Consider the following 26,175-nt stretch of genomic DNA (forward strand, 5'->3'; position numbering starts at 1 on the left):
ACATATGGGAGTTGATGCTTCCAGCTCCTCCCCCCTGTCTCTCTCTCCTCTCTCCTCTCTAAAATGAATAAGTAAAATAAAATAAAATAAACTAAAAAAACCTTTAAAAAAAAAAAAAAATGAGTTTCGCTAGAGGCAACGGCTACCGCATGTCTTAAAGATGGCCTGGAGCCGGCAAAGGAACCCTGGCCGAGGACCCCGGGGAACCGGACGTCCAGGGCCCGGAGAAGGAAGAAGTCCGATGCGGCTGCGCCCCCTCGCCCCCCCTCCCCCCCCCGCCGCTCGCCCCGCCCGGATATCCGGCCTGCTCCGCAAGTTGGCGGCTGGGCTATGGCTCTGTGCGAGGGGCTGGGCGGCGGCAGCTCTCTGTTCTGGCCGCGGGTGTTGCTCTTTGGAGACTCCATCACCCAGGTACCGCCCTCGGCTCCGTCCCGCCTGCAGGCCCCGGGTGGTTCCTCACAGGGCGGCTCGGTCGGGCGTCCTCGGCTGTGTCCCCGCCGGGAGCCGCGGGCGTGGCGTCCTCCCCAACCGCCGGCGGCTGTCCGCACGCGGTCCCGGTGTCCCCCTTGTGTCACGAAGGTGTCGAGGCCGCTCCCCGCACCCTTCCCGCACCCCGCGGGCTGCCGCCGGCGTCCATGGCTGCACCCGCTAGAAATAACGGTGCCATAGGCATCTGGGCAGGAAGGGCTTTCCAGATTGCGTGGGGATGCAGCCTGGGGCTGCGCGTGGAGATGTGCCCCGCGGCCTGCAGCTGATTGTCTAGTTCGTGCAGCTGGGGGACAGGGCGCCTGGGTGCCTGGCCGGCGGTAGTGGCAGGGCAGACGGCACAGCGAGGTTCGGTGGCTGAGAACATTTATTACAGCTGGGACAGAAGCGACCGGAACGCCCAGCAGGGCTGCTTGGCTGTCTGGGAAGTCAGAGAAAGGGATTCAGGGGGTAGCCCAGGAGGCGCTGCCGCTGACCCCGGGCTTGCAGGTGCCGTGTGGACCTTGGAGTCTCGTAGGGGAAGCGCGCCTGTAGGGAAGGAGAGGGGGGAAGGGTGGGGAGTGGGCGTGTTCCCAGGAGGGAGAACACTCCCTGGGGCCTTTGTTTTAGGGTTTTTAAAGGCTGGGAGTTTAGGGACGATCTCAACCGAATGGTTCTCAGCTTTTCCGAGTGTGCCCTTTCTCCGCTGATGGGTCAGCGCGAGGGCAGGGGTCATTAGTCAACTGCAGCTGGTCCTGGCTGTCCCACCCGGTTCGCTTCTGTTCTGGGCCGGCAGCTGAAATACGGCTGAGTTATCTCCAGGGAGGAAAGGTCCGGGGGTCTAAACCGCAAGGCCAGCGACCTGCCCAGGGAGGGTAAGGTCCGGTTCCAGTTGCCCATTGCTGGGCACCCGGGGCCTTCCGCCCTGGTGTTCTGTGTCGGGCTGTAAATTGCCCTGTTTGTCAGCTGTCTCTCAGTTTCCCCATTCTACTTGCCAAGTTTTTCTAGCGTCTCACAATCCTGCCTCAGTATAGCATGACTTCATTTCTTTTTTTTTTTTTTTTTTGTATTTCTCCTAAGCTGGAAACGGGGAGGCAGTCAGACTCCCGCATGCGCCCGACCGGGATCCACCGGGCACGCCCACCAGGGGGCGATGCTCTGCCCATCCGGTGCGTCGCTCTGTGGCGACCAGAGCCACTCTAGCACCTGGGGCAGAGGCCAAGGAGCCATCCCCAGCGCCCGGCCATCTTTTGCTCCAATGGAGCCTCGGCTGCGGGAGGGGAAGAGAGAGACAGAGGAAGGAGAGGGGGAGGGGTGGAGAAGCAGATGGGCGCCTCTCCTGTGTGCCCTGGCCGGAAATGGAACCTGGGACTTCTGCACGCCAGGCCGGCGCTCTACCACTGAGCCAACCGGCCAGGGCCATGACTTCATTTCTTAACTGAACATACAGTTGGGTTTTATCTCTTGTGCATAGATTTTTTTAAAGTCGTTTTTTTATATAGATAACAGTGACTAATAATGAGGTTTCAGCAATAATGACTCAGCTGGCTCCAATCCAATTGATAAGAAGAAAATAGCTGCTCTTTCCAGAGTGCACTGAGGTGCCATAAACCCTAAAGTGACCTCTGAGCAAAGCGAAGGTGAAGGCCAAGTGAGGGAGTGCAAAGGGAGCCCCTGATTTACTAAAGGGTCCTAATCATGCTGATAGGTACTAATGGGCTTTTCTTTCTTCAGTTTTCTTTCCAGCAGGGCGGATGGGGTGCATCCCTGGCGGACAGGCTAGTCAGGTGAGCCCTGTTCCCACGTGATACTTGATTGTTTATTGATGGAAAAGGGTATTGCATGTCGGATGAGACAGTGAGATACTGTTTCCCACAGTGAACTGCTGCTTTCCTACTCTGTGAATTGGGGGTTGGAGGGGAGGAACAGGCTCTCAGGGTTCAGGAAAAAGAAGTTTGCCACCATGTGACATCAAACCCTGTAAGTTCTGAAAACTATATTAAGGGTTGGGATACAAAAACAAAAACAAAATCACAGCTATTCCCCATGTAAAGGTGACAAGTTCTTTTTCAGTAATTATGGTGGGTATGGTTGAAGTGAATAGTGAGTTCAGCTGAAAGAAAGCAGAATGTATTCTTAACCCAAAGCTTGGATAGATCGTTTTTTCCTCCAAAATTCTTTTTATAAAATGTATCAGAAATAATGATGGATATGGTATTTCATTCATCAAACTTAAGCAAATGCTAAGAGATTCATTAACCAGGAAACAATGTTCTAATTGAAAAGGTTAAAATAAATATTTAGAAATATTTTCCACATCAGGCCATGGCTGAGTAGCTCCCTTGGTTGGAACGTTTTCCTGCAGTGACAAGGTTGCAGGTTCGATCCTCAGGGTACATAAAGGACTCAGCCAATGAATGCATAAATAAGTGGAGCAACAAACCTACCCCCCTCAAAGTCGCAGCTTCTAACTGCTGCAGCTAGGATTCTGCCCCTAGCAGCCGCTCCAGGGCCCTGGTGTATTTCATCAGACCAGACAGTACTGGGACTCAAGTCATATTATATATTTGTAATCTATTGATTTCAGCAAGAGAAGAAGGGGGAGAGAGAGACAGACAGACAGACTGGAACATCATGCTGTTCCTGTATGAGCCCTGGCTGGGGATCGAACTGGCAACCTGAGCTTCAGGAACGATGCTCTAACGACCAACTGAGCCAGCTATCTGGCCAGGGCCAAATCATGTTTCTTAGAGGGAATGGAATGCTTGTTAATGACCTAGTTTAAACTGAAACACAAGTAACATACTTGTTAAAATGATCTAATCAAAGCTAAACCACTGGGTGACTGCTGTTCCACTCTGGTGGGGGTGTTGACAGCAAGGAGGCCATGTGTGCAGGGTGGGGGAACTGTCCTTCCATTGAGCAGTTCTTTAAAAAATATTTTTTAACCTTCCACTCAATTTTGCTGTAAATCTAAAACTCTAAAGTCTATAAAAAAAAGTCTCAAATATTCTAAACACTTAGCCCCACTAAACAGACCATTTGAGCACCAGCTAATTATTGACTTGCTACCTATGACACTTGCTCAGATTAAGAACTGTCTGTTGTAGAAGGCATTTTAAAAGCAGCACACTGTACCATACATGAAATCAGCTAGCCTGCAGACTACATTGCCCTTTGTTGGTAATTACTCTTCACTCTCATGAGGATATGTCTGGCCTTCCTCCATCTTGGGAGGATGTTAAGAGCAGCATGCTTTAACTCTGCTATTGCTCTTGGCAGAGAGAAGCCTGGGCCGGGTCAGCACAGGGCATCACGGGCCTGCCCGCACACCCTCACCCCGCACACCCTCACATGGAGGTGGTGATGGGACTGAGAACAGTTTTGTCTGCAATTCACTTTTATTTTTTCATTTCAGAAAATGTGATGTTCTGAATCGTGGATTTTCAGGCTATAATACTAGGTGGGCCAAAATTATCCTTCCAAGATTAATCAGGAAAGGGAATATTTTGGACAACCCAGTAGCAGTTACAATTTTCTTTGGTGCCAACGACAGTGCACTAAAAGGTAAAGGCATTTCTGTATTTTCCTGGTTCGTTTTCACGTTACAGCAAACTTAAATGTATAATGGGCTCCCTGAGGATGTGTATTTCTTCTGCCTTGAACGTCAGTGCATTTTATTCCTGACCTGTTCCCTACACACCTGGGGTGTGGACAGACCTGCAGTTTCAGACACTGACGTTTTCTAGTCTTGTGGAGCTGGGCCTGGTGCTTTTCTCCATAGCTGACGTTGTTGGCAGCGGAGGGCTCAGGTGTGCACCTTGTACCCGAGTCTCGCGGATGTAAAAAAAAAAGTAGCTGCAGGCAGCCCCCGAGCCAGGTGTGGACTGGACTCCTGGGTGGCGGTCACCAGGTTGGGAAGAAGCGCTGCTGTGACTAGAGGAGGGGCCACGCCGGGCCTTCCACCTGCAACAGTGTGAAGGTGCATAGGCAGCCTTGGCCTTGGAAGGCTGGGTCCTTGCCCAGAGGCTTCTCAAGGGCCCTCACTCGTACAGCAGGGGCCTGCAGTTCCTAGACCTGATCCTGCCAGCTCAACTGCGGCCCGGAGGGAGCATCTCAGCGATGGGAGGGGCAGAGGCTGGAGTGGAGGCCTATCTCTTTGGCTAGACATTTGCGCTGGGGAGAGGGAGGGGGTTAGCGCTGGGTGATGTGGCCACTTTCCTGCACAGATGAGAACCCTAAGCAGCACATCCCGCTGGACGAGTACCGGGCCAACCTGAAGAGCATGGTGCAGTACCTGAAGTCCGTGGATGTCCCAGAGAGCAGGGTCATCCTCATCACTCCACCGCCCCTCTGGGAGGCAGCCTGGGAGCAGGAGTGCCTCGCCCAAGGTGAGCAGAGGGGGCTCTGCCCTCTGGCCCACGGTTCAGGTTCCTGGGGGGCGGCAAACCCAGGCTGGTCTGTCTGCAGTCAAGTTTAAAAGAAAAAGAGCCTAGCTTCCATTCTGTCACACCCGATAACTGTGACGTGGACATCAGTCTTGTTCTGGCCCATCGGGCCACCTGACCTGGCACATGCTGCCTTGTCATTTCCAGCGCTCTGCAGGGCACACAAAGCCACAGAGAGAGAGAGCCACAGGCCGCTGAGCGAGCGCCCAGAGCAGGTGGACCTGGTGGTTCTCTGCCGGAGCTGGGGCTTTGGCAGGCACTGTGGCTGTGACAGGTGTACACGTTCGGGATGCTGTCCTGATTTCCAGGGCGGCAAGTGCCTGCTACCGGTTGCCTTCCCATTTCCGTGTGTAGGGGCCCTTGCTCTGTCCCTCTGCACACCTGTGATCCCTCCCCTCAGCAGTGAGCCCTTTCTCCCAAAACAGAGGCTCGCTGGCAGAGGTGTGCAAGTGCAAGGGTACCCCCATGTCACCTGGAGTCAGGCTGAGTGAGTGTGCGGCTGGGGGGGGGGTGCCCCAGGCTCCCCCCCCCAGCATCACCTTCACATGCTGCACTGGGACCCACGCACACACCGCATCCCCTCCACATACTGCGCAAGGACCTGGCCCAAGGGCCCCAGTCAGGTAGATAGTTGCAGCTCGGTGATAAATATTATATGCCTGACCTGTGGTGGCGCAGTGGATAAAGCGTCGACCTGGAAATGCTGAGGTTGCCGGTTCGAAACCCTGGGCTTGCCTGGTCAAGGCACATATGGGAGTTGATGCTTCCAGCTCCTCCCCCCTTCTCTCTCTCTCTGTCTTTCCCTTTCCTCTCTAAAATGAATAAATAAAAAAAAAATATATTATAGCAGAGGTACTAGTAAAGGGCTATTGAAAATACTGACGTGGAATCTTGAAGGCCAGGGACCGCTTGCTCCCCGAGGCGGTAAATCGGGAAGATCGACCCTGGAGTTGAGTACAGGGAGGAGGGAGCCAGCATGGAGGTCCTGTTGCCAGGTGCGGACAGAGGCCCCCAGTTGGGTCAAGGGGGGATTTTGCTCAGACTGGTGTGTTACAATAAACATTGTTTTAAGTGGAATAGAAAAAAAACTCAGTATCTAGAACATTGTAAGCTTTGTTCTGTGAGATTTGCTTCCCTTATGTGGGGGTGAACCCTGGTATTAAACAGCAATTGACTTTTAGAGGGAGGGAGATAGAAACATCAACTCATTCCACTTAATTATGCCTTCATTGGTAGATTCTTACATGTGCTCTGACAATGGACTGAACCCACACCTTGCAAGTATCAGGATGATACTAACCAACGTAGCTACCTGGCCAGGGTAAACATATTTACTTAGATTTAGTGAGCAGGATTATGAGCCATCAGGTTCTTATTTAATCCTAAAGTAGTGGATCAACATCCCCTGGAAACTTGGTAGACCTACATATTCTTGGACCATCCCAGACCTGCTGAGCAGACATTGCTGATATTTCTTCCAGGTGATTCTGCCAGACGCTCATGTTTGAGAAGTGTATCAGACTGGGGTCAGCTAACTATGGCCCACTGCCTACAAGAAGGCTCCATTAGAAGACAGCCAGGCCCACTGGTATATGTAGTGTAGCATGTGGCTACATTTCAGCTATAGCAGGGCTGGACAGTTGCCAACAGAGACCATGTGCTCACAGGGCCAAGTGTTTACTTTCCAGTCCTTTGCAGAGACTGTGCTAACCTGAGTAGCCTAAGTGACTGACCCTCTGGTCCCTTCTAGCTCCTACTTTTCTGGTTCAAAGTCCACAAGTCATTTCCCCACTACAGTGCAGTAGCTTATTACATATAAAAATCCCTCTGCAGTGTACCTCTTAGTAGCCACCAGCCAGGCTCCCCCAGGCCTTTACCTGCCTTGGGACTTCTGTCCAGCGTCTGCAGGGGGCCATGGTGACCACTCAGCTCCCTCGTGCCCAGCCTGTGCTGGGGAGTAACCGGCAAGACCCATCCTTGCAACAGTCCCCGGCCCTCTGGCTCGCCCAGGTCGGGTCTGGAACAGACTGCCCAGGTCATCATGAGCACAAGGACCCACACCTGGGTTGTTGGTAGTCACCTGGGTTTCCTCTTAATAGGTTGCAAGTTAAATCGCCTGAACTCGGTTGTCGGTGAATATGCCAGTGCCTGCATAGATGTAGCTCAAGACTGTGGGACTGATGTGCTTGACCTGTGGGCCCTGCTGCAGAAGGATGGCCAGGTATGGGGGCTTGCTCAGTTCTGTGGGGTGACACAGAGTGGCTCTGAGTCTGGGAGACAGCTGACCCTTGCACCGGTGAAGAAGGCTGGGCGGAAAGGGGAATGGAGGCTCCAACCCGGCACCAATCCGAGCTGTGTGCAGCAGAGCCCCTGGACGGTCTGAACCAGCACTGATGTCAGGAGCAGTAAGCGGTTCGTGTTTAAGAACATCCAGGCCAAGACCTCGTATGATACGGCATGGGGGAAAGTTAAAGCACATTACCAGGCAAAACAATGAATTTAAGTAGAATGTAGTGTCAACTAGATTTTGTACTTTGAGATACGTAGTTCTAATTATTTTAAGTCCAGAAATCCCATTTACAAATATGAAGAGCTGGTCCCCATGCAGAATGGTACAGCCCCCTCGGGAAGATGGTTTCCGATACAGATACATGGGACCCAGCAAGCCCATGCCTGGGTGTATACACATGAACCCTTGGGCTTGTCTCCCTCTGAACCCGACTAGACCTGACCCACGAGCAGCGGCAGCATCCAGAGCTGCCTGTCTGCGTGGAGCCGCTCCCAGGAGAAGGTCCTGCTGCCCGAGGAAAAGGAAGTTGCACACAGGGCTGGCTGCCCTCCAGTCCCGTCAGTTAATACGGGTCCCAGAGCCAAGGGCCGTCCAATCTAAAACATGAGCAGACAAGGCCCAGGGCCAGAGCCCTGAGCACTGGAAGCGGGTGGGCTGTCCAGATCTGACAGGAAGGGGATCTAACGGAAGGGGGCGGCGGCTCTCATGGTCAGTGCTGCTGAGCTCAGCACCGGGAACAGACTGCTGGGTTCCAGCAGTTACTGTTCTAGTCTGAGTCCGAGTTCTTCCCTAAGAACTCGCCTGTCAATGTAATTCCTAGACTAAGAGGCAAAAATAAACTGACACACTGGGCCTTCTCACAGCCAGTATTTCATTTAGTTGATGACATTTTGTTTTTCCTCTCCGAACGGCTGACCTGGAGGGCTGTCAGCTCAGGTGGTCGTGGTGGGAGGCGTGGGGAAGCTCACCTGCAAAGTGCCCACCGTCTATCTGCGCCATAGGCTCCAAACACTTGCAAGTCGTGCACGTGCACCAAGTGCCGCTGCGGCCCCCCCAGGATGGCTGGGGGGCGGGGGACAAGGGGCACCCTGGGAAGCCAGCACAGACCCCTAACTAAGTCCCCTCTCCCGACAGGACTTCTCATGCTATCTGTCAGACGGGCTCCACCTGTCCCCACAGGGAAACGAGCTCCTGTTCTCACACCTCTGGCCCCTGCTGGAAAAGAAGGTGGCCTCCCTCCCACTGCTGCTCCCTTACTGGCGGGACGTGGCGGAGGCCAGGCCCGAGCTCAGTCTTCTCGGGGACGGGGACCACTAGGCACGGAAACCAAGGCGCCACCAATGCACCAAATCCCGAGATAAGTGATCAAAGAATAGTTTTTCTCAAGCTTAACCTTTTGCTTATGACCCTGGAACAAAAAAATACATTTGTTACCAAGATTAATAAACACTAATTTTTCAGGGAAGCCTTGTACCTAGGTATGTTTTGATATTTAATATTCATTGATTGATGCAGGTATCACCAGTGCCACAGCTACAAAATAGGCCCTGAGCAGCTTGCTGATTCTGTAAGTGGAAAAAAAGGTAACAGTTTTGTTTTTTAAAAAGTTGATTTTATAAAAAATTGTTTTTTCACTCTGACATATACCCACTCAAATCAGATTTCAAAAGTGTAACTAAAATAGAATATTGTGACGAGATAAAAGACAGCAAATACCACAAGGTACAAGGTTCAAGTATTAGTGTAACAGGTATCTGCGTAACAAACATCCTCAAGAAAAAAAGACACCATTTGTCACAGGTTTGGTTAATTGCCCTGGAAGTCTACAAGTTCTCTGTTAAACGTGTTGGCTGGTGAGCACATTTCAGGACTTACAGGGGAGCGTTTCACTATGTGTAAGGAGGTCAGAATCCCATGTGATGGGCTTCCCTGCAAAATACCGCACACCACCCAGAACCGGAAGCACTAATGCAGGCAGTAGCGCTACAGCCCTACAGGTCAATGCCAAGGGCCAGGGTCACCTGTGTCGGAGGAAGACCCCAGGGGGGCAGCACTCCCTACCAGGCACAGCACCCTTCCGCCCATTCAACGCTCGTCCTTTTGGTGAGCAATTGCTCATGTACCCTCTTGGCCACTAGTGTTTGATAAGGATGACCGTACCCTCTTACTTGAAGTAGTTTAGGTTTTGTGAGTTTTCTAAGCAATAGCTATTATAGATACATGAAGATACTTACAAAATTGCCCAGGAAATTAGGGTCTTAAAACAGCTGTCAGGATTCTAGAATGCAATTATTTATAACTCTCACTGTAAACTCGACTGTTTTAGTTCTACAGAGCACTAACCTCGGAATTCTGAAGAAACATTTAACCTAAGTTACTCCTAAATTTAGACGTGTCATTCTCCCTGCTGTTAAAAGCTCTGGGTAATACCTAGGAACAGAACCCATATTTTGGAGATAACACACTATTCTGTGTTCCAGTTGTCCTTACAAGTAACTGCTAAATGCCTTATCATTACACTGTATGAAAAAGAGAATTCCTATCTCCCTAATCAGTGCTGTTATCAATATAAAAGTTTAATTTACAAAAACGTAAATACTTATAACCCAATCCAGCTGTATTTTCTGCTTTTGCACCACAGGCTGAAGGATATCTTAACCATAACAAACTGAAATCTGAAAGCCTCAAAATTAGCTAGATTCATGTTACCTGTTCACACAGAAAGGGCCCACCCACACAAGTGAGCGTGCGGAGGAAGTCCGAACACGTGATCAGCCTCTGCTGGAGGTCACTTCCTGTTTCTCCCAAACCTATGAAAACACTTGGGTCAAACAGCTCAGAGCCTCAGCCCCTAAACTAGCACTCTGTTTCTTTGCTGTCTACGCGGTTCTGCCGCTGCAGCTTAAAGGACGAGGCCTTCTCACTTCTGGTGACTGGGTGGTCCGTGAGATCCTCAAACGACTTGGTGGCCGTGCTGCTGTTTGGGAAGTCCTTCTCAAAGCCGTCCTCGTCCACATGCGAGTCCGTGCTGGGGTCTTCCTGGATAGTGTCCATCCGCTGGTGGTCGAGTTTCGCAGCCGCAGGCAGCAGAGAGAGCGCGGGGGCAGGCTGCAGGCGGCCCGGGGTCTGCGGCCCCGCAAAGGGCTTGATGATGCGAACCGACGCGGAGTCCATGCTGCTCAGCATTTCCACGTTCTGAAGAGACACAAAAGGAAAGGTGAGGGCCAGGCCCTCCAGCCCCCCCCACGGGCCGTGCACACTGACACCGTGAGCCCTCAGGCTGAGGGAAGCAGTCAGTGCAGTGCCCTCAACTTGGAAATGACTTCAACTGTTAGCTCTCAAATGGCCCGACTGACCATTTGAAGACCCAGAAAAGCACTTACAACTTGTCTCTCAAGGTCAGATCTCAAGACAAGATCTCCAACTATTTAAGCTGGTGTGAAGAGCTCATTCCCCATGCACCACCGCTGCTGTCACAGGACAGCATGTGCTGTGCACATCCAGCCTAGGGCTCCTGCTGGCCTCCAGAGCCCGAGGGCGCAGCTGGGTGGCCTGCTCCAGGGCTTGGCCTAGCGGGGTGCCGTTGGAAAGAACCTTTCCTGCCGCATACTTACACTGGGGTGAAACAGAGACAGCGACTCGTACTGCTTATCCAGTTTCTTATCCTGGAAAGAAAACAGGTAGGTCATTCCCACACACCGGGTTAAGTGCTCATTCCTTACAAGCTCCTAATAGTGAGTGAAGAACTAACTTAGAACTTGAGTTGTAGAAAGCGGTAGGTTCAATAGATGAGAATAACTTGTCACCAGCCTAGAAGTGCTTCCTTTGCACTTGCAGGAAATACATGTTTTTGATATTAAGTAAGGCAAGGTTTAGCCCTGGCCAGATTGCTTGGTTGGTTAGTATTGCCCTAAAGCCCAGAGGCTGCCTGTTCAATCCCTGGTTGGAGCACATGTAGGAACAGAATAATGTTCCTGTCTCTCTCTCCCTTCCTCTCTCACTACAATCCATAGTTTTTTTAAATATTAAAAGTCAGTAGGTAAGGTTTAAGTGCAACTTTTCTGAGTGATTTCCCACCGTGGGCAGGAGGGTGTCCAGTCCCTACCTGTGCTGGGGCACTGCCGGCTGCTGGTGGGAGGCTAAGGCTATGTCCAGTCTCACCTGGCACTGGCCTCACATAGTCCCAGGCTGCCACGATCTCAGTATTTTTCTTGGCCATTTACAGAGTTCCTGTGGCCCGCAGTCTTAAAAGAAACTGGGCCCCAAAACCTATATCACAGCTCTGCAGAAGGCTGACCGCATGGCTCCATCCACCACTGCAGGGCACCCTGAGCCCATGGACCCAGGCCTGCTGCCCTGATTCTGCTTGGAAATCAAAGGTCAGACCTCACAGACCACAGTGTAACTTTCATTACAAACAGAGACAGTTCAACTCTCAAGTAAATGCACCTATAACAGATGGCACTGTGGTCCATCCATCAAAACTTCCACCATGTCACTTGTAAAAAGAGCTTGGCTTTGGCAGAACTACCTGCTCCCTAGAGACCCCGCCCCACCCACCCAGCTCGGCACCCTGAGGAAGAGCCTCCAGTGTTCCCACCCAGGCAGGAGAAGACAGCTGGGAGCACTCAGGCCAGTTGGCTGTGCTGCAGTTCCCCAGACGCCCGCACGAGGGCACTGCAGGAGCGTCAGTCTGATTCCTACCCTTGGCAGAAGACAGAAGAGTGTGTCTGTCCAAGATCCCCTTGTTGATAAGCACTCAGAGTTCCTCTAAGCCCAAATTCAACTTGTTAGCTGTAAGTCATTCTGAACGAGAATAGAAGGACTGCTCCCTCAATAACAATGAGAAAACTAACAAAAACTGTCAGAATCTACATTTTTAGAATTCTAGAAATTAAACAAAGGCTTACAGCAATCCAGGGAATAATTTCAAGAAAAACAGCCAAATCTCCATAAGGACAGTGAGCACCGTGGCATTTTTATTTCACCTGTGCCCATCTGCCCATCCCTGCTCCACAGGAGCCCTGAGAGTAACAGCTGCAGTCAAGTCTGGCAGTGCAGTGAGCCGAACCCCTTCATGGCACCGCTCCCAGAGAGGCCGTGATGGCATGGACTCCATGTGGAAGGCTGGCACTGTGTGAACTTCCTCAGCTCACAAGTGCAAAAGCATCTCCCCCAAGAGAACTGTTCAATACAACTTACAAAACAAAAAGAAAACAACCCAAGTAAAAAACAGGTAAAAGATCTAAACAGATATCTCACTGAAGAAGATACACAGATAGCAAAAAAACCATTATGAGAATATGTTCAACATCAAAATGCACTGGGGGGGGGGACTACAAATTAAACCAATGAGGTACTACCACACACCTATTAGGATGCCAATAACCCAACCAGAAAACACTGCCCACTCTCTTGAGTTGGAAGAGTTTGAATGCCTGTGTAATGTCAAGGATCTGTAAGGAACAGAGGCATCACCTTGGGAATGCGGGTATTTGATGTTTGTTCTGTTACAACAAAGTCAGCCTGCAAAAGCTCTTGTTTACACACTAAACTCATCAGAGGCCCCAGAGAGATCCAGCTAAATTCTACGGGAGAATGAAACACCCACACACAATATGTAAACTTCTTTTAAGAGACTGTCAGCAGCTAAGCTCTTTACAAGATATGCTTTCCTAGGAATAACACCAAAAGATGTCACTGGAAACATCGGGTCAGATTTTGTTAAGGACAAATTTTATTGGCCCTAGCTAGGTGGCTCAGTGGATCAAGTATCAACCAGGTGAACCAGAGGTCATGGGTTCGATGACCCCATCAGAGCATGTCTAAGAAACAACCAATGAGTACACAGCTAAATGGAACTAAGTGAAACGAGTTGTTGATGCTGCTTCTCTCTCTTCTTCCCTTTCTCCCTCCTGCCCTCTCTCAAATCAATGGTAAATTTTAAAAAATACATAAAATCTTTTCCAAAGATTATATGATTGGAGTTGCTCAAAAAAAATTTTAATTTTTGCCCCGGCCGGTTGGCTCAGCGGTAGAGCGTCGGCCTAGCATGCGGAGGACCAGGGTTCGATTCCCGGCCAGGGCACACAGGAGAAGCGCCCATTTGCTTCTCCACCCCTCCGCCGTGCTTTCCTCTCTGTCTCTCTCTTCCCCTCCCACAGCCAAGGCTCCATTGGAGCAAAGATGGCCCGGGCGCTGGGGATGGCTCTGTGGCCTCTGCCCCAGGCGCTAGAGTGGCTCTGGTCGCAACATGGCGACGCCCAGGATGGGCAGAGCATCGCCCCCTGGTGGGCAGAGTGTCGCCCCTGGTGGGCATGCCGGGTGGATCCCGGTCGGGCGCATGCGGGAGTCTTGTCTGACTGTCTCTCCCTGTTTCCAGCTTCAGAAAAATTAAAAAAAAAAAAAAAAAAAAAAATTTTAATTTTTATTTACTGATTTCAGAGAGAGAGAGAGACAACATCGATCTGTTCCTGCATGTGCCCTGACTAGAGACTGAACCAGCCCCTTTACATGTCAGGACGGTGCTCCAACCAACTGAGCCGTCCAGCTAGGGCTGGAGTTGCTCAAAATTTTAAGAAAATATTTTGTTCCTTAAAAGTTGTGACTTACCACACAATGGACAAGAATGCTGAAAGGAATCCAAAAGATCAAGGAGAAAACCAGGACGGAACCCACGATGTTGTCTGCTAAAAACTTCCCTGTGAACAATTTCAAACAGTGATGTCTTGATCAAAATACTTTACAAATCTAAAACTAAATGCTCTTACGACACTATCACTGAGACAAACACCACTGCTGGCTAGAGAATACTGCTGACGCAGTATAGAAAGAGGTGTCCATGCCACCGGTGAGAGCTGACCCTCTCCCCACCCCACAGGGCCCTTTCCAGAAACAGCCCTGAGGACACAAATTACAGTGACGGACCCCTGGGGCACCTGTGTGAAGGGAATCACTGTACAGAAGGCTACTGGGAACAGTGCTTCTAAAAACAGTGTTGCTGCTCTCGGGGTATTATCTTTGTGACTAAGTTATGGGTCCTAGAGGACATAATACATCCTTGCTTCTGCAAAATATGAGGCCCCTTTTTAATTAATTCCTACATCAAACAGGATTCAAATTTACAATCTGTGGAACTGAAAAGTGCTTACACTATCACATATTCATATTTATAGTAGAGAAGGAAGCCAGTATTTTGACTAAGTACTAACTTCCTGTCTGAAAATCTGTGCGTCCACACTACAGAGAGCCCATTTGTTTTGAAACAGCTGTGAATATTTCCATCTTCTGTTCCAGGATTAGAGCCTATGAGTCTCAGGCCATACTTTTCAAGTATCATCACAGAAATGAGTTCAGTCCTAAGCAGACAGCACCGGGGAAGATCACCTACCAAATGTATTGATGCTCAGCTGGTCGATGAAGACCCAGAGTCGCTCAATGACATCCTGTACTCGCTTCTCGCATTTGCCCTGTGAACAGAACACACAGCATTATCCCTAAAGGAAAAACACTTAGAAGCAACTAACGTGTGAGAGCCTTCATTAAATCAAACACCTAGGGCTCTTCTTTTGAAATTTCTTCTGTATAGGGCTCATCTTTGACATGGGCAGTAGCTGAAGTATAATGAGCACTTGAGGGTATGCTCTCACTGACACTTAGAACCAGTTAAAGATGAGGGTTCCAGTCATCACACACCCCACAGGACACAACCAGACAGCCTGAGAAGCCTCTCAAATACTAACACTCATCCATGCTTTTGTACAAATAAAATTATGTTTTTGTAGAGAACAAAGGATCTGACTTTGGTGGGTCAAGCTGCTTCTAGATCTTTCCTACTCAATATCTGTTTCAAAATCAAAACTTACATTTTTTGCAATTTTAGAATTAACCTAGAAAACCAAATAATCAGGATCCACTACCCCAAACCAGACAACTTTGCCAAAGCCCCCGAGCCCCCTGCTCTGGGAAGAGGGCTCAATTTCCTGGGCCCCTGGCCCCTGCCCATAGGTTGTGCCTATATGCTCACTTCACAGAGAGACTCTTACAGAGTGGACAGTGGGTGCAGAGGACATGCAGCAGCTGTTTACTTACATTCATGTCACAAAATCCTACTGTACACGGCTTTCCTTTTCTCAGAAATAAGTTCTTCAGTTCCGCGTCGACGTAGGGCACGCAGCGGCCTGCCGCGTCCCTGCAGCACACCTTGCACGAGTTGTTGGTCTCTGAAACCAGTGGGGCCAACAGCTGAATATTCTCGAAGACATGGCCCTCTGTCCCTGCTCTCCTCCCACCTGGGCCTCCGACACAGAATGAAAACTTTTATTTTTATATCAAAAGCTAATACTATCCATATTGCACCCCTCAAGGAATAACTTCTGAGTTCATGCTCCTCAGTCCCAAGTAGAGGCCACAAGATACAAAATAATTACACAGAAACATTTCCTTTAATAGAATCAAAGCCAAATTACGGCCTGACCTGTGGTGGCGCAGTGGATAAAGCGTCAACCTGGAAATGCTGAGGTTGCCGGTTCAAAACCCTGGGCTTGCCTGGTCAAAGCACATATGGGAGTTGATGCTTCCAGCTCCTCACCCCTTCTCTCTCTCTCTCTCTCCCCCTCTCCTCTCTAAAATGAATAAAAATAAAATAAAAAAAAATAGGGTTTAAAAAAAAAAAAGCCAAATTATGCTCCCTTCTTCATAACACAGAATGTTTCCCTTCGTCCCAGTGTTATCACAGTGCTGTCACAGAACTGCCATCATGTGACAGGAGCACTGTGGCCTGTGCATGACAACTCCCTCTGTGGAGGCCAGCCTCTGACAGCACATGAGGACGGCGACGACGGGGCATCAGATAAGCCACTGGCACCCATCGAACAGCAGAAGCGCCCAGCACATCAACCAGCAGTGTGACTCGGGACAGACTTCACCAGAGGCGAATCAGCATTTATAGTCACCAGTATAAACCAGGACACCACAAACAGAAAAAACTACTTCAAAGGGAAAACAGCCTCCTTATTGTTCATTTGTCACACGATTCCAGGGCCTTTGCTGTGTGCCCTTCTGGGGCACCCTAAGCCTGTGCCACTCACTCAGACTATTTCCTTGGCCTCTATTGTGTTATCTTTTTTATTTACAAGTTATCCACCTGTAAGACCACTGACTCTGTTGGATGGACATTGAGTTCACAACCCTTCTGGCTTTTTATTTTGAAATCACTAGAATTCTCTGGGGTGGGGCAGGAAGCTCAGAGCACAGTCAAGCCTGAGGCCCTCCTCAGACCCAGGGCTCCAAAAATAACATGGAATACTGATGCCAAGTGTCTGAGAGGCCAGCATGATGTCGCCAACCATCACTAAGCAAGGCTCCTGGCCCAGGCACCTGGCAAGGAAGAGGGCAGAAGGTTTAGTCTGTCGTCAACAATAAGTATCCTGATAGATGGGCCACTCGGAACCAACTCTCTCAAGTCTTTTTTTTTTTTTTTTTTTTGTATTTTTCTGATGCTGGAAACGGGGAGGCAGTCAGACAGACTCCCACATGCGCCCAACCGGGATCCACCCGGCACGCCCACCAGGGGGAGATGCTCTGCCCATCCAGGGCCACTCTAGCGCCTGAGGCAGAGGCCATGGAGCCATCCTCAGCGCCCTTTGTTCCAATGGAGCCTTGGCTGCGGGAGAAGAGAGAGACAGAGAGGAAGGAGAGGGGGAGGGGTGGAGAAGCAGGTGGGCGCTTCTCTTGTGTGCCCTGGCCAGGAATCGAACCCAGGACTTCCGCATGCCAGGCCGACGCTCTACCACGGAGCCATCCGGCCAGGGATTTTTTTGTTTGTTTGTTTTTTAACAGAGAGAGGGACAGATAGGGACAGACAGGCAGGAATGGAGAGAGATGAGAAGCATCAATCATCAGTTTTTCGTTGCGACACCTTAGTTGTTCATTGATTGCTTTCTCATATGTGCCTTTACCGTGGGCCTTCAGCAGACCAAGTAACCCCTTGCTTAAGCCAGCAACGTTGGGTCCAAGCTGCTGAGCTTTGCTCAAACCAGATGAGCCCGCGCTCAAGCTGGCGACCTCGGGGTCTTTAACCTGGGTCCTCTGCATCCCAGTCCGACGCTCTATCCACTGTGCCACTGCCTGGTCAGGCTCCAGTCAAGTTTTGAAGGAACACCACAGTTCAATGCCAATGGGACACAGACCGCTCCTGCTGCTTTCATGGTGTGTATGACACGGGAGGAGCAGTGAAGACAGACCACCACCCATCACCCACAAAATTCCCTCCTGCCCTGCCCCACTCTGGCCACATGGTCTGAAAATGCGGCAAGAAGGGAGACTAATAGCGCGGTTTTCACAGAGAAGCTGGAAGGGCCAGGGTCCGTCTCCACATAGCAACCTGCACCTCCACTGCACTGGGCTCCCCCCTGTCCTCAGTGGCAGCTGACACTGCCAGGCCCCCGAGTGGAAGGACAGGGCTGGCAGACCCAGGCCACCTCCCCACAGCCGTGCGCGGCGGGGCATGTGCTCACCGTTACACGCACAGGACTCCAGCTGCTGCTCCCTCTCACAGAAAGGAACGCACTTCCCATCTTTGCACTTGCCCAGATCCAAGCATACTGTGTCGTCATCGGCGTTTCCAGGAGGGGGGCACTCACTGCTGTTACCTAGAAGCACCAACAAGCAGAGGCGTCATGAGTCACAGTCCCCAGGCCATTACCATACTCACTGTCCCGACATTGAGCCCCAACCTGGCACAGAGTAAACGGTGACCCACCAGGTAAGGACGACGCAGCTGGTGTCCAATTAGCCAATAAGCACAGGGTTGGGAAGTGCGCCTGACGCCCAAAGGTCCCAAATGTCCACTCAGTCTTCATGACCTCACCTCAGTCACTAACATCTGCCATGTAGTCTGCTTTTACCTTTCAACCGTGAGACCTAACAGACATATACAATACCCACGTACCGTCATCACCAATAATCCCCCCACCCCGTACCGTCACCTCGACTGAAAGCTACCTCCCGTGCAGGCTGAGAACAGAGGCAGTGCACGGCGCTGCTACCGTGCTTGGCTGGCAGCTGCTCCTCCAGGGCCCTAGCCTATGCCAGTCCTCCTGCCCAGAATGCTCGTCTCCCCTCTTCTGGGGGGACTTGCTGGCTTTCTGTCACCATGGAGATTTGGTCTCAGAGACCCTGACCTCCCAGGGTCCCTTCCATGTCACAGCCCTTGACCATACTCTTCTTCCTCCTGGGACACGTCTTCCAGTTTACCCTTATTTGCCTGACTCCAGTTCCTTCCTGTGCCCTCCTCCGGGTGGCACGCTCCCTGACAGCACAGAGCAAACCTAATGCCCAACTTCTACTCAACCCCATCAAACTGCACATCTACCACAGAGGTCTTGAATGAATCAGTGAGTCTTAAGGACAAAGAAAAGTCATCAAAAGATGTTAAACTTGAGAGAGAGGATGGAACAAGTGTCTCATTCTGGGAGAAGCAGCACAAGCCAAACGAAAAGTCCAAAGGAGACACAACTTCACATCCACTAGGACAGCTACAATAAAAAGACTGATGATAAGTGCTGACGAGGATCTGGAGAATCTGGAGGCATATGCACGGCTGGTGCGAGTGTAAGATGGTGCAGCTGCTTTGCAAACAGCCTGGCAGTTTCTCAAAAGATTGAACAGTTACTATATGACCCAGCAATTCTGCTCCTGGGCATATACACAAGGGAGATTAAAATGTGTCCACACAAAAACCTGCACACAAATATTCATAGCAGCACTACTCAAAGCAGCCAAAAAGTAAAAACAATGCAAAGGTCAAATGATGAAAAGAATAAAAAAAAACTGTGGTATACATCCATATGGAATATCATTCACCAACAAAAATAAATGAAGTTTTGATTCATACTGCAACATGCATGAACCATGAAAACATTCTGGCCTGGCCTGTGATGGCGCAGTGGACAGTGCTGGTCTGGAACGCTGAGGTCACGGGTTCGAAACCCTGGGCTTGCCAGGTTAAGACAATATGACAAGCAACCAATGAACACCTAGAGTGAAGCAACTACTTCTCTTCCCTAACCCTCTGTAAAATCAATAAATAAAATCTTTGTATTTAAAAAACAACATTCTGGGCCCTGGCCGGTTGGCTCAGCGGTAGAGCGTCGGCCTAGCGTGCGGAGGACCCGGGTTCGATTCCCGGCCAGGGCACACAGGAGAAGCGCCCATTTGCTTCTCCACCCCTCCGCCGCGCCTTCCTCTCTGTCTCTCTCTTCCCCTCCTGCAGCCAAGGCTCCATTGGAGCAAAGATGGCCCGGGCGCTGGGGATGGCTCTGTGGCCTCTGCCTCAGGCGCTAGAGTGGCTCTGGTCGCAACATGGCGATGCCCAGGATGGGCAGAGCATCGCCCCCTGGTGGGCAGAGCTTCGCCCCTGGTGGGCGTGCCGGGTGGATCCCGGTCGGGCGCATGCGGGAGTCTGTCTGACTGTCTCTCCCTGTTTCCAGCTTCAGAAAAATGCAAAAAAAAAAAAAAAAAACATTCTGAGTGAAAGAAGCCAGCTGCAAAAGGCAGCGTATTGTGATTCCATGTATGCGAAATGTGAGAACAGGCCAATCCAGAGATGAGAGTAAGTGGAGGAGTCTGGGGCCAGGGGCTGAAGAGATGGAAGTGATGTCTACAGGGTGCGGGGCTCCTTTCTGAGGCGGTGGAAGTGGCTGAAAATAGACTGCGCTGGTGGCTGTGTACATGACTATATTCAAGTATACTGACCTATACACTACAAATGGATGGATGCTATGCAATGCTATGGTATGTTCCAATCTCAATAAGGCTATTCAAAAATCCCACCAAAGATAAAAGTTATAAAAATATGATAATGGGATAGATATACCAAATAGGAACAAAAAATAACAAAAAAAACCATCTCAGACAGCAAGATGAATATTAAATAAAACAATTTATACCCAAAAATATCACAAGCATCAAAAAGAAACATTATGCATTGGTGGAGAAAGAGCAGACAAAGAAGGTGTCAGGAATATGTCCACTATGTATCTAGTATAGCTCCGAAAAGTTTAAGAACTGACAAGACTCTAGAAGATATAATCTTTACACTATGGACAATATAAAGATTAGCTCCAGATGGATTCAAGTCCTACTGTGAAAAGTAAAACTGTGAAGCTAACAAGCAGCTGTGGAAAATATGTATTTTTATAGCGAGGGGGGGAGAGAGAGAGGGAGAAGGAGCGGGAGGGAAAGAGGGAGGGAGGGACGGACAGGCTTGAAGTGAGAGATGAGAAGCATCAATTCTTCGTTGTGGCACCTTAGTTGTTCATTGATAGCTTTCTCATACGTGCCTTAACTGGGGGCTCCAGCAGAGTGAGTGACCCCTTGCTCAAGCCAGTGACAATGGGCTCATGTCTATGACCCCACACTCAAGCTTGTGAGCCCGTGCTCAAGCAGGTAACCTTGGGATTTCGAACGGGTCTCCTCAGGAGCCCAGGCCTATGCTCCATCCACTGCACCACTGCCTGGTCAGGCTGAAACCCAGTTTTTAAAAATGAACTGAATATATGAACTGGCTATTCACAAAAGGAGAAATCTGAATAGGTAAAACAAAGAGAAGTTCAAGAGAAATGTAAACAAGGATGAGAAATCACTTTATAAGCATCAGATTGGCAAAATATAAGATAGTGCTGGTTTGCCTGACCAGGCGGTGGCGCAGTAGTTAGAGCGTCGGACTGAGATGAGGAGGACCCAGGTTCGAGACCCTGAGGTCACTAGCTTGAGCGCAGGCTCATCTGGTTTGAGCAAAGATCACCAGCTTGGACCCAAGGTCGCTGACTCAAGCAAGGGGTTACTCAGTCTGCTGAAGGCCCATGGTCAAGACACGTATGAGAAAGCAATCAATGAACTAAAGTGTTGCAACGAAAAACTGATGACTGATGCTTCTCATCTCTCTCCGTTCCTGTCTGTCCCTGTCTATCCCTCTCTCTGACTCACTCTCTGTCTCTGTAAGAAAAAAAAAAAAAAAGTGCTAGTTTGTTCCACTGCCCTAGCGATTAGTGTCATGCTGCCCTGTGTGACTGAGCAATCCCACTGCTGCATGCACACCCAGGAAGCTCTTACATCCCCAGAGGAGACACACGGGGGTTTCTGCGCAGTCCTGTCCATAGTATCAAGGGCTCACTTGGACGAATACCATGATCACATAACTAACTCTCAGCGGGTGCCTGAAACAATGTACTCAGTATAGATACCACAGAGCGCAAGAGATGGTTTGTACAAACACGGTATTGAGTTTAAAGATGATCTAAGGTAGCCTGACCAGGCGGTGATGTAGTGGATAGAGCGTTGGACTGGGATCCGGAGGACCCAGGTTCGAGACCCTGAGGTCGCCAGCTTGAGCGCGGGCTCATCTGGTTTGAGCAAAGCTCAGCAGCTTGGACCCAAGGTTGCTGGCTTGAGCAAGGGATCACTCGGTCTGCTGAAGGCCCATGGTCAAGGCACATATGAGAAAGAAATCAATGAACTAAGGTGTCGCAACAAAAAACTGATGATTGATGCTTTTCATCTCTCTCTGTTCCTGTCAGTCCCTATCTGTCCCTCTCTCTGACTCTGTAAAAAAAAAAAAAAAATAGATTCATCATCTTGGCATGTTAAAAACACAAGGACACAAAACAGCACATTATGTGTCAAGGATATACACTAATCCCACTAAATGTTAAATGGATGCCTATGTGAGGGAAACAAAATAAATGAAAAGAAACAATCATGGGTCCTGTACATATTGTGACAAGTGTGCCACAAACTAAGGAGTACTATCCAACTCTGCACACGAAGTGAAAAAAGGGTTGTTTTCATCCAAATGAATCTGGTTTCCCAGACATACACATACCCACTCGAGCAGAGCACTCCGGCAGGAGGACGTACCTGTGCAGTAGGACACGCCTTTGCAAGTGGCATTGATAGCCTCTTGGCACTTCTTCTGGGCAGTCTCGAACTGACAGTTTTTACAGCAAGGACTGTTCCTATCACTGCAGAAGAGCAGACAGAGACAGTTAAAGTCAAAGAACAGCCCCACAGTGAACACGAGTCATGTCATGGGGCCATGAGAGCAACTGCAGGGCAGGTCTTCTGGCTGGGTCACTCAGTCCGGCAGCGCAACTGCCCAGGTACTGACGCCGCCTGCACCCTGTCTACCTGTCCAGGTGTGGGACCCAGCAGCAGCCACTGAGAGCAGCTCCAGGCTACTCCAAAGTGGCTCTTTTTCTCTTTTTTTAAAGATTGTACTTATTGATTTTAGAACCATATAGACACACAACTCATCTATCTATATCCCAGATTGTCAGACTGCTTCCAACATTTTGCTATTATGAAAGAATGTAGCCATGAACACCCTTGTGAATCGTCAATCATCTTCCCTTCCATCTGTTTCCTTAGAAAAGACTGAACTATGTTAGGGAGTGCTATACAGCAAAGTGTGTGCAAGGTCACGGGTTCCACCAGTGTCAGACTGCTCTCCAGGACGCACTTTTCTTGTTCTAAAGGGTAAACACATATGCACACGCCCTCTAACAGATCCAAAGCCCCTGCATTTTCTTTTCTTTTTTTTTTTTGCATTTTTCTGAAGCTGGAAACAGGGAGAGAAAGTCAGACAGACTCCCGCATGCGCCCGACCGGGATCCACCCGGCACGCCCACCAGGGGGCGAAGCTCTGCCCACCAAGGGGGATGCTCTGCCCCTCCGGGGCGTCGCCATGCTGCGACCAGAGCCACTCTAGCGCCTGGGGCAGAGGCCACAGAGCCATCCCCAGCACCCAGGCCATCTTTGCTCCAATGGAGCCTTGGCTGTGGGAAGGGAAGAGAGAGACAGAGAGGAAGGCGCGGCGGAGGGGTGGAGAAGCAAATGGGCGCTTCTCCTATGTGTCCTGGCCGGGAATCGAACCCAGGTCCTCCGCACGCTAGGCCGACGCTCTACCGCTGAGCCAACCGGCCAGGGCAACCCCTGCATTTTCAATCTACCACCCACCCCCAGGCCCACGTGTCTCACCTGCACTGGACACCCTTCTTTAGCGTGCAGTTGTTGTTGCAGCAGGTGTCATTGTTCAGGTACATGATACCAGGGTCACACTCCTCTCCTTCGTCCACCCTGGAGTTCCCACACACTTTGTTGCTGCGTTCTTGGAAACACTCCTGGGCCTTACTTTCAATGGTCCTATAGATGGACTGTTTACTGCAGTTTGAAAACATCTTAAGAGAAAAAAGCCACAAAGGACCCAAAATAATTAAAAAATTCATTTCCTTGTATTTGTATCACTTCTCTAAACTTCGAATGTGAAGTCACTACCAAAGCCTCCTGAAGGCATGTCAAGTGCCATCACTGTCACCTCAAAATGCCTTTCTATGGAACTGAGTTATCTCTCTCTGTGGAAGGCTATAAAGCTGGTGTGAATTTGGTTAAGAACCTAAAATTCTTCACAGGAAGGCAAACTATACACATGCTGAGCCCAAACACTCCAACCAGTCCATCGAGAGGACAAGTAGTTCAGCACAAGTGCAGAGCCATGAGCTCTGCCGGACCATAAGCTGTGACAGTCTTCCTACACAGTATTCAGGCGTGAGGACAGGTCTGCCTCTGGTTTATCTATTCCACTTTCCCTGGCTATTTGTGTGAGTAACCCTTATGCAAAGTCTTTAAACAGCTGAACTTACTAAGAGGCACAGTATTACATATAGTCTGTTAAAAGATTCAAGTGATTTAATGTTTTCATGGGTGCTCAAGATTTTAACAGATTCCAAGTTTTTCAAGGTGACCAGTGTCCCAGAAGGAGCTGTTCCCCTAGCTTCCCCAGAACATGGAAATGGCCCTTTCTAAACTTGCGAAGTTTAACTAGACCTCTAAAACAGTCCACTTCCCAAATCATTCGACATTATTAAAGAAAAGGGGTAAGAGACCTGGGGTAACTTAGTGGAGTTATTTGACGTGGGAACTAGACAGTTCTCTGCAAACAGCTACAGCAGCTTCCCTTTCATCCCAGACAAGAGTCACGAGGCCTCTGAGGAGTGGAGAGCACAGGATCTTCCAAGGGATGGTGACCACTGAATCACACCAAAGAAATATGTCCAGAAAGATACCCAAAGACCTATATCCTAACACTAACTGGACTTTATAAAAAGATCTTTCAATTAACTGTTGATGATGTTAAGAGTGTGGCTCTACAGAGTTCTCTTAGCTGCACCCCACCACCAGCCCGCTTTCCTTGGTGGCGGCAGCGGGTTTGCCCCGCACTGAGCACTGCCTTTAACTCTAGGTCCAATGAAAGGACCTGACAGCTATGGACAGTTAGTTCAGCATATAGGTCAGGGGTCCCCAAACTGCGGTCCCCTGAGGCCATTTATCTGGCCCCCGCCGCACTTCCGGAAGGGACACCTCTTTCATTGGTGGTGAGAGGAGCACAGTATGTGGCAGCGCTACAAAGCGGAGCGTCACTCACGTACAGTACTACTTACGGTGACGCGGGACGCACACGTCAGGGCTCCAGAAGCACATCGTATCACTTGTTATGGATAGCAGTGAAAAATATGGAACCAGACACTGACCATCTCATTAGCCAAAAGGCCCATAGTTCTGAAATACTGGTCAGTTTGTTGATTTAAATTTACTTGTTCTTTATTTTAAATATTGTGTTTGTTCCCATTTTGTTTTTTTACTTTAAATAAGATATGTGCAGTGTGCATAGGGATTTGTTCAGTTGTTTTTTTTAGAGTCCGGCCCTCCAATGGTCTGAGGAACAGTGAACTGGCCCCCTGTGTAAAAAGTTTGGGGACCCCTGTTCTAGGTAGTCACAGCCACTCTTTTTTTTTAGAGAAGGAGGAGGGAGAGAGAGAGAGAGAGAGAAAGAAGGGAAGGGGGAGGAGCAGAAAACATCAACTCCCATATGTGCCTTGACCTGGCAAGCCCAGGGTTTCAAACCGGCAACCTCAAGCTTCCAGGTTGACGCTTTATTCACTGCGCCATCACAGGTCAGGCCAATCACAGCCACTCTTATAGTCTCTGCAATTGTACAATACCCCAAATCAACTAGTGTCCTCTGTCAGAAACCCTCAGTAGTAACTTGTTCGTAGATGTACTCCACACACTTTTACCCTGAGCCAGAAAACCCTGCCAGACACTGGAGACAGAGCCTGAACAGGAAAGACAAGGGCCCTCCAACAGGAAGCTTAGAATCTCATGAATTCTGTATTTTGTTGCAAAGTTTATGAAAACATGCAAATTGTGAACTACTGTTGAGTTTAAATGAATGAACTTGTCAATGAAATGACAGAAGTTTCAACTTAAAGACCTGTAGTCTACAACTCCAACACAAGCCAACACTATTACTAATGTTCCATACAGCTCCAATCCACAGTTAATCTGGGTAACAAACAGCCCAAACAATTGCTTTAACCAGATTGAAATGGACCACATTGCACTCCACACACAAAACTAAGTTTTAAGGTACTTTGTAATTTGCAATCCACCCCCAAGAATGTACCTTTCCTGAGCTCTGATTATTATTAAGTAGCCACTTTCTTTCCTAACTACACAAAGAAGCTCGAATAGACACATACCTTATTGTTCTCATGGTCTCCACTCACAGCTATGGGATACATCACGAATTTCCCTCCCTGGTCTTCATTTGGGGCACATTCTGCCATTCCATCTGGATCATGTTCTGCTCCAAAATTGTGCCCCAACTCATGAGTTGTAACTAGGTCAGCCTCCTTAAAGATCATGAAAAGAAAACATCATTTCCCAATACCCACCATCATCAGCTTTGGCAAGTGGGCCCTGCTGTCTTAAATAGTGTCCTGGTTAATCAGATCCTGAAAGAATCCTTAACTCTGCTCAGGCTACAAGGTACTTGGCTGAAAATGCCACCTTCCCCATTCCCTCGAGGGTTTGGGCAGCCATGTCACATGACTGTCAGCTGAAAGAGTAACA

The 26,175-nt window shown here is 49.6% G+C and overlaps 2 protein-coding genes across 5 annotated transcripts in view; one reads left to right on the plus strand and one right to left on the minus strand.

Moving 5' to 3' along the window:
- The first annotated feature begins 280 nt into the window (after positions 1-280).
- Positions 281-9,871, plus strand: IAH1 (isoamyl acetate hydrolyzing esterase 1 (putative)). 2 transcript variants are annotated; one of them, XM_066237263.1, is made up of 7 exons: positions 281-411; positions 2,200-2,252; positions 3,884-4,032; positions 4,695-4,856; positions 7,013-7,134; positions 8,338-8,786; positions 9,845-9,871. In XM_066237263.1, the coding sequence occupies exons 1-6, from the start codon at positions 331-333 to the stop codon at positions 8,518-8,520; spliced, it is 750 nt and encodes a 249-aa protein (XP_066093360.1). In that variant the 5' UTR covers positions 281-330; the 3' UTR covers positions 8,521-8,786; positions 9,845-9,871. The 2 variants fall into 2 exon arrangements, with proteins under 2 accessions (XP_066093360.1, XP_066093361.1); XM_066237264.1 differs by having other exon boundaries at positions 8,338-8,770.
- The window catches only part of ADAM17 (ADAM metallopeptidase domain 17), a 50,511-nt gene continuing 33,129 nt past the window's right edge, over positions 8,794-26,175 (minus strand). For all 3 annotated transcript variants that reach the window (XM_066237261.1, XM_066237260.1, XM_066237262.1), the window contains 9 exons: positions 25,803-25,955; positions 23,242-23,441; positions 22,123-22,226; positions 17,721-17,855; positions 15,295-15,425; positions 14,594-14,672; positions 13,816-13,904; positions 10,818-10,868; positions 8,794-10,398 (listed from right to left, as the gene is read on the minus strand). In XM_066237261.1, the coding sequence (XP_066093358.1) occupies positions 10,060-10,398; positions 10,818-10,868; positions 13,816-13,904; positions 14,594-14,672; positions 15,295-15,425; positions 17,721-17,855; positions 22,123-22,226; positions 23,242-23,441; positions 25,803-25,955 (1,281 nt within the window). In that variant the 3' untranslated portion in view covers positions 8,794-10,059. The remainder of the gene's footprint in view (positions 10,399-10,817; positions 10,869-13,815; positions 13,905-14,593; positions 14,673-15,294; positions 15,426-17,720; positions 17,856-22,122; positions 22,227-23,241; positions 23,442-25,802; positions 25,956-26,175) is intronic.

This window comes from Saccopteryx bilineata, chromosome 6 (assembly GCF_036850765.1).
Source record: "Saccopteryx bilineata isolate mSacBil1 chromosome 6, mSacBil1_pri_phased_curated, whole genome shotgun sequence".
Lineage (NCBI taxonomy): Eukaryota > Metazoa > Chordata > Mammalia > Chiroptera > Emballonuridae > Saccopteryx > Saccopteryx bilineata.

Bases quoted from the DNA above. Each gene is read 5' to 3' on its own strand.
- IAH1 (XM_066237263.1), top strand. From the start codon at position 331: ATGGCTCTGTGCGAGGGGCTGGGCGGCGGCAGCTCTCTGTTCTGGCCG. The intron at 412-2,199 runs GTACCGCCCTCG...TTCTTTCTTCAG, and splicing joins TTGGAGACTCCATCACCCAG to TTTTCTTTCCAGCAGGGCGG. The intron at 2,253-3,883 runs GTGAGCCCTGTT...TTTTCATTTCAG, and splicing joins CTGGCGGACAGGCTAGTCAG to AAAATGTGATGTTCTGAATC.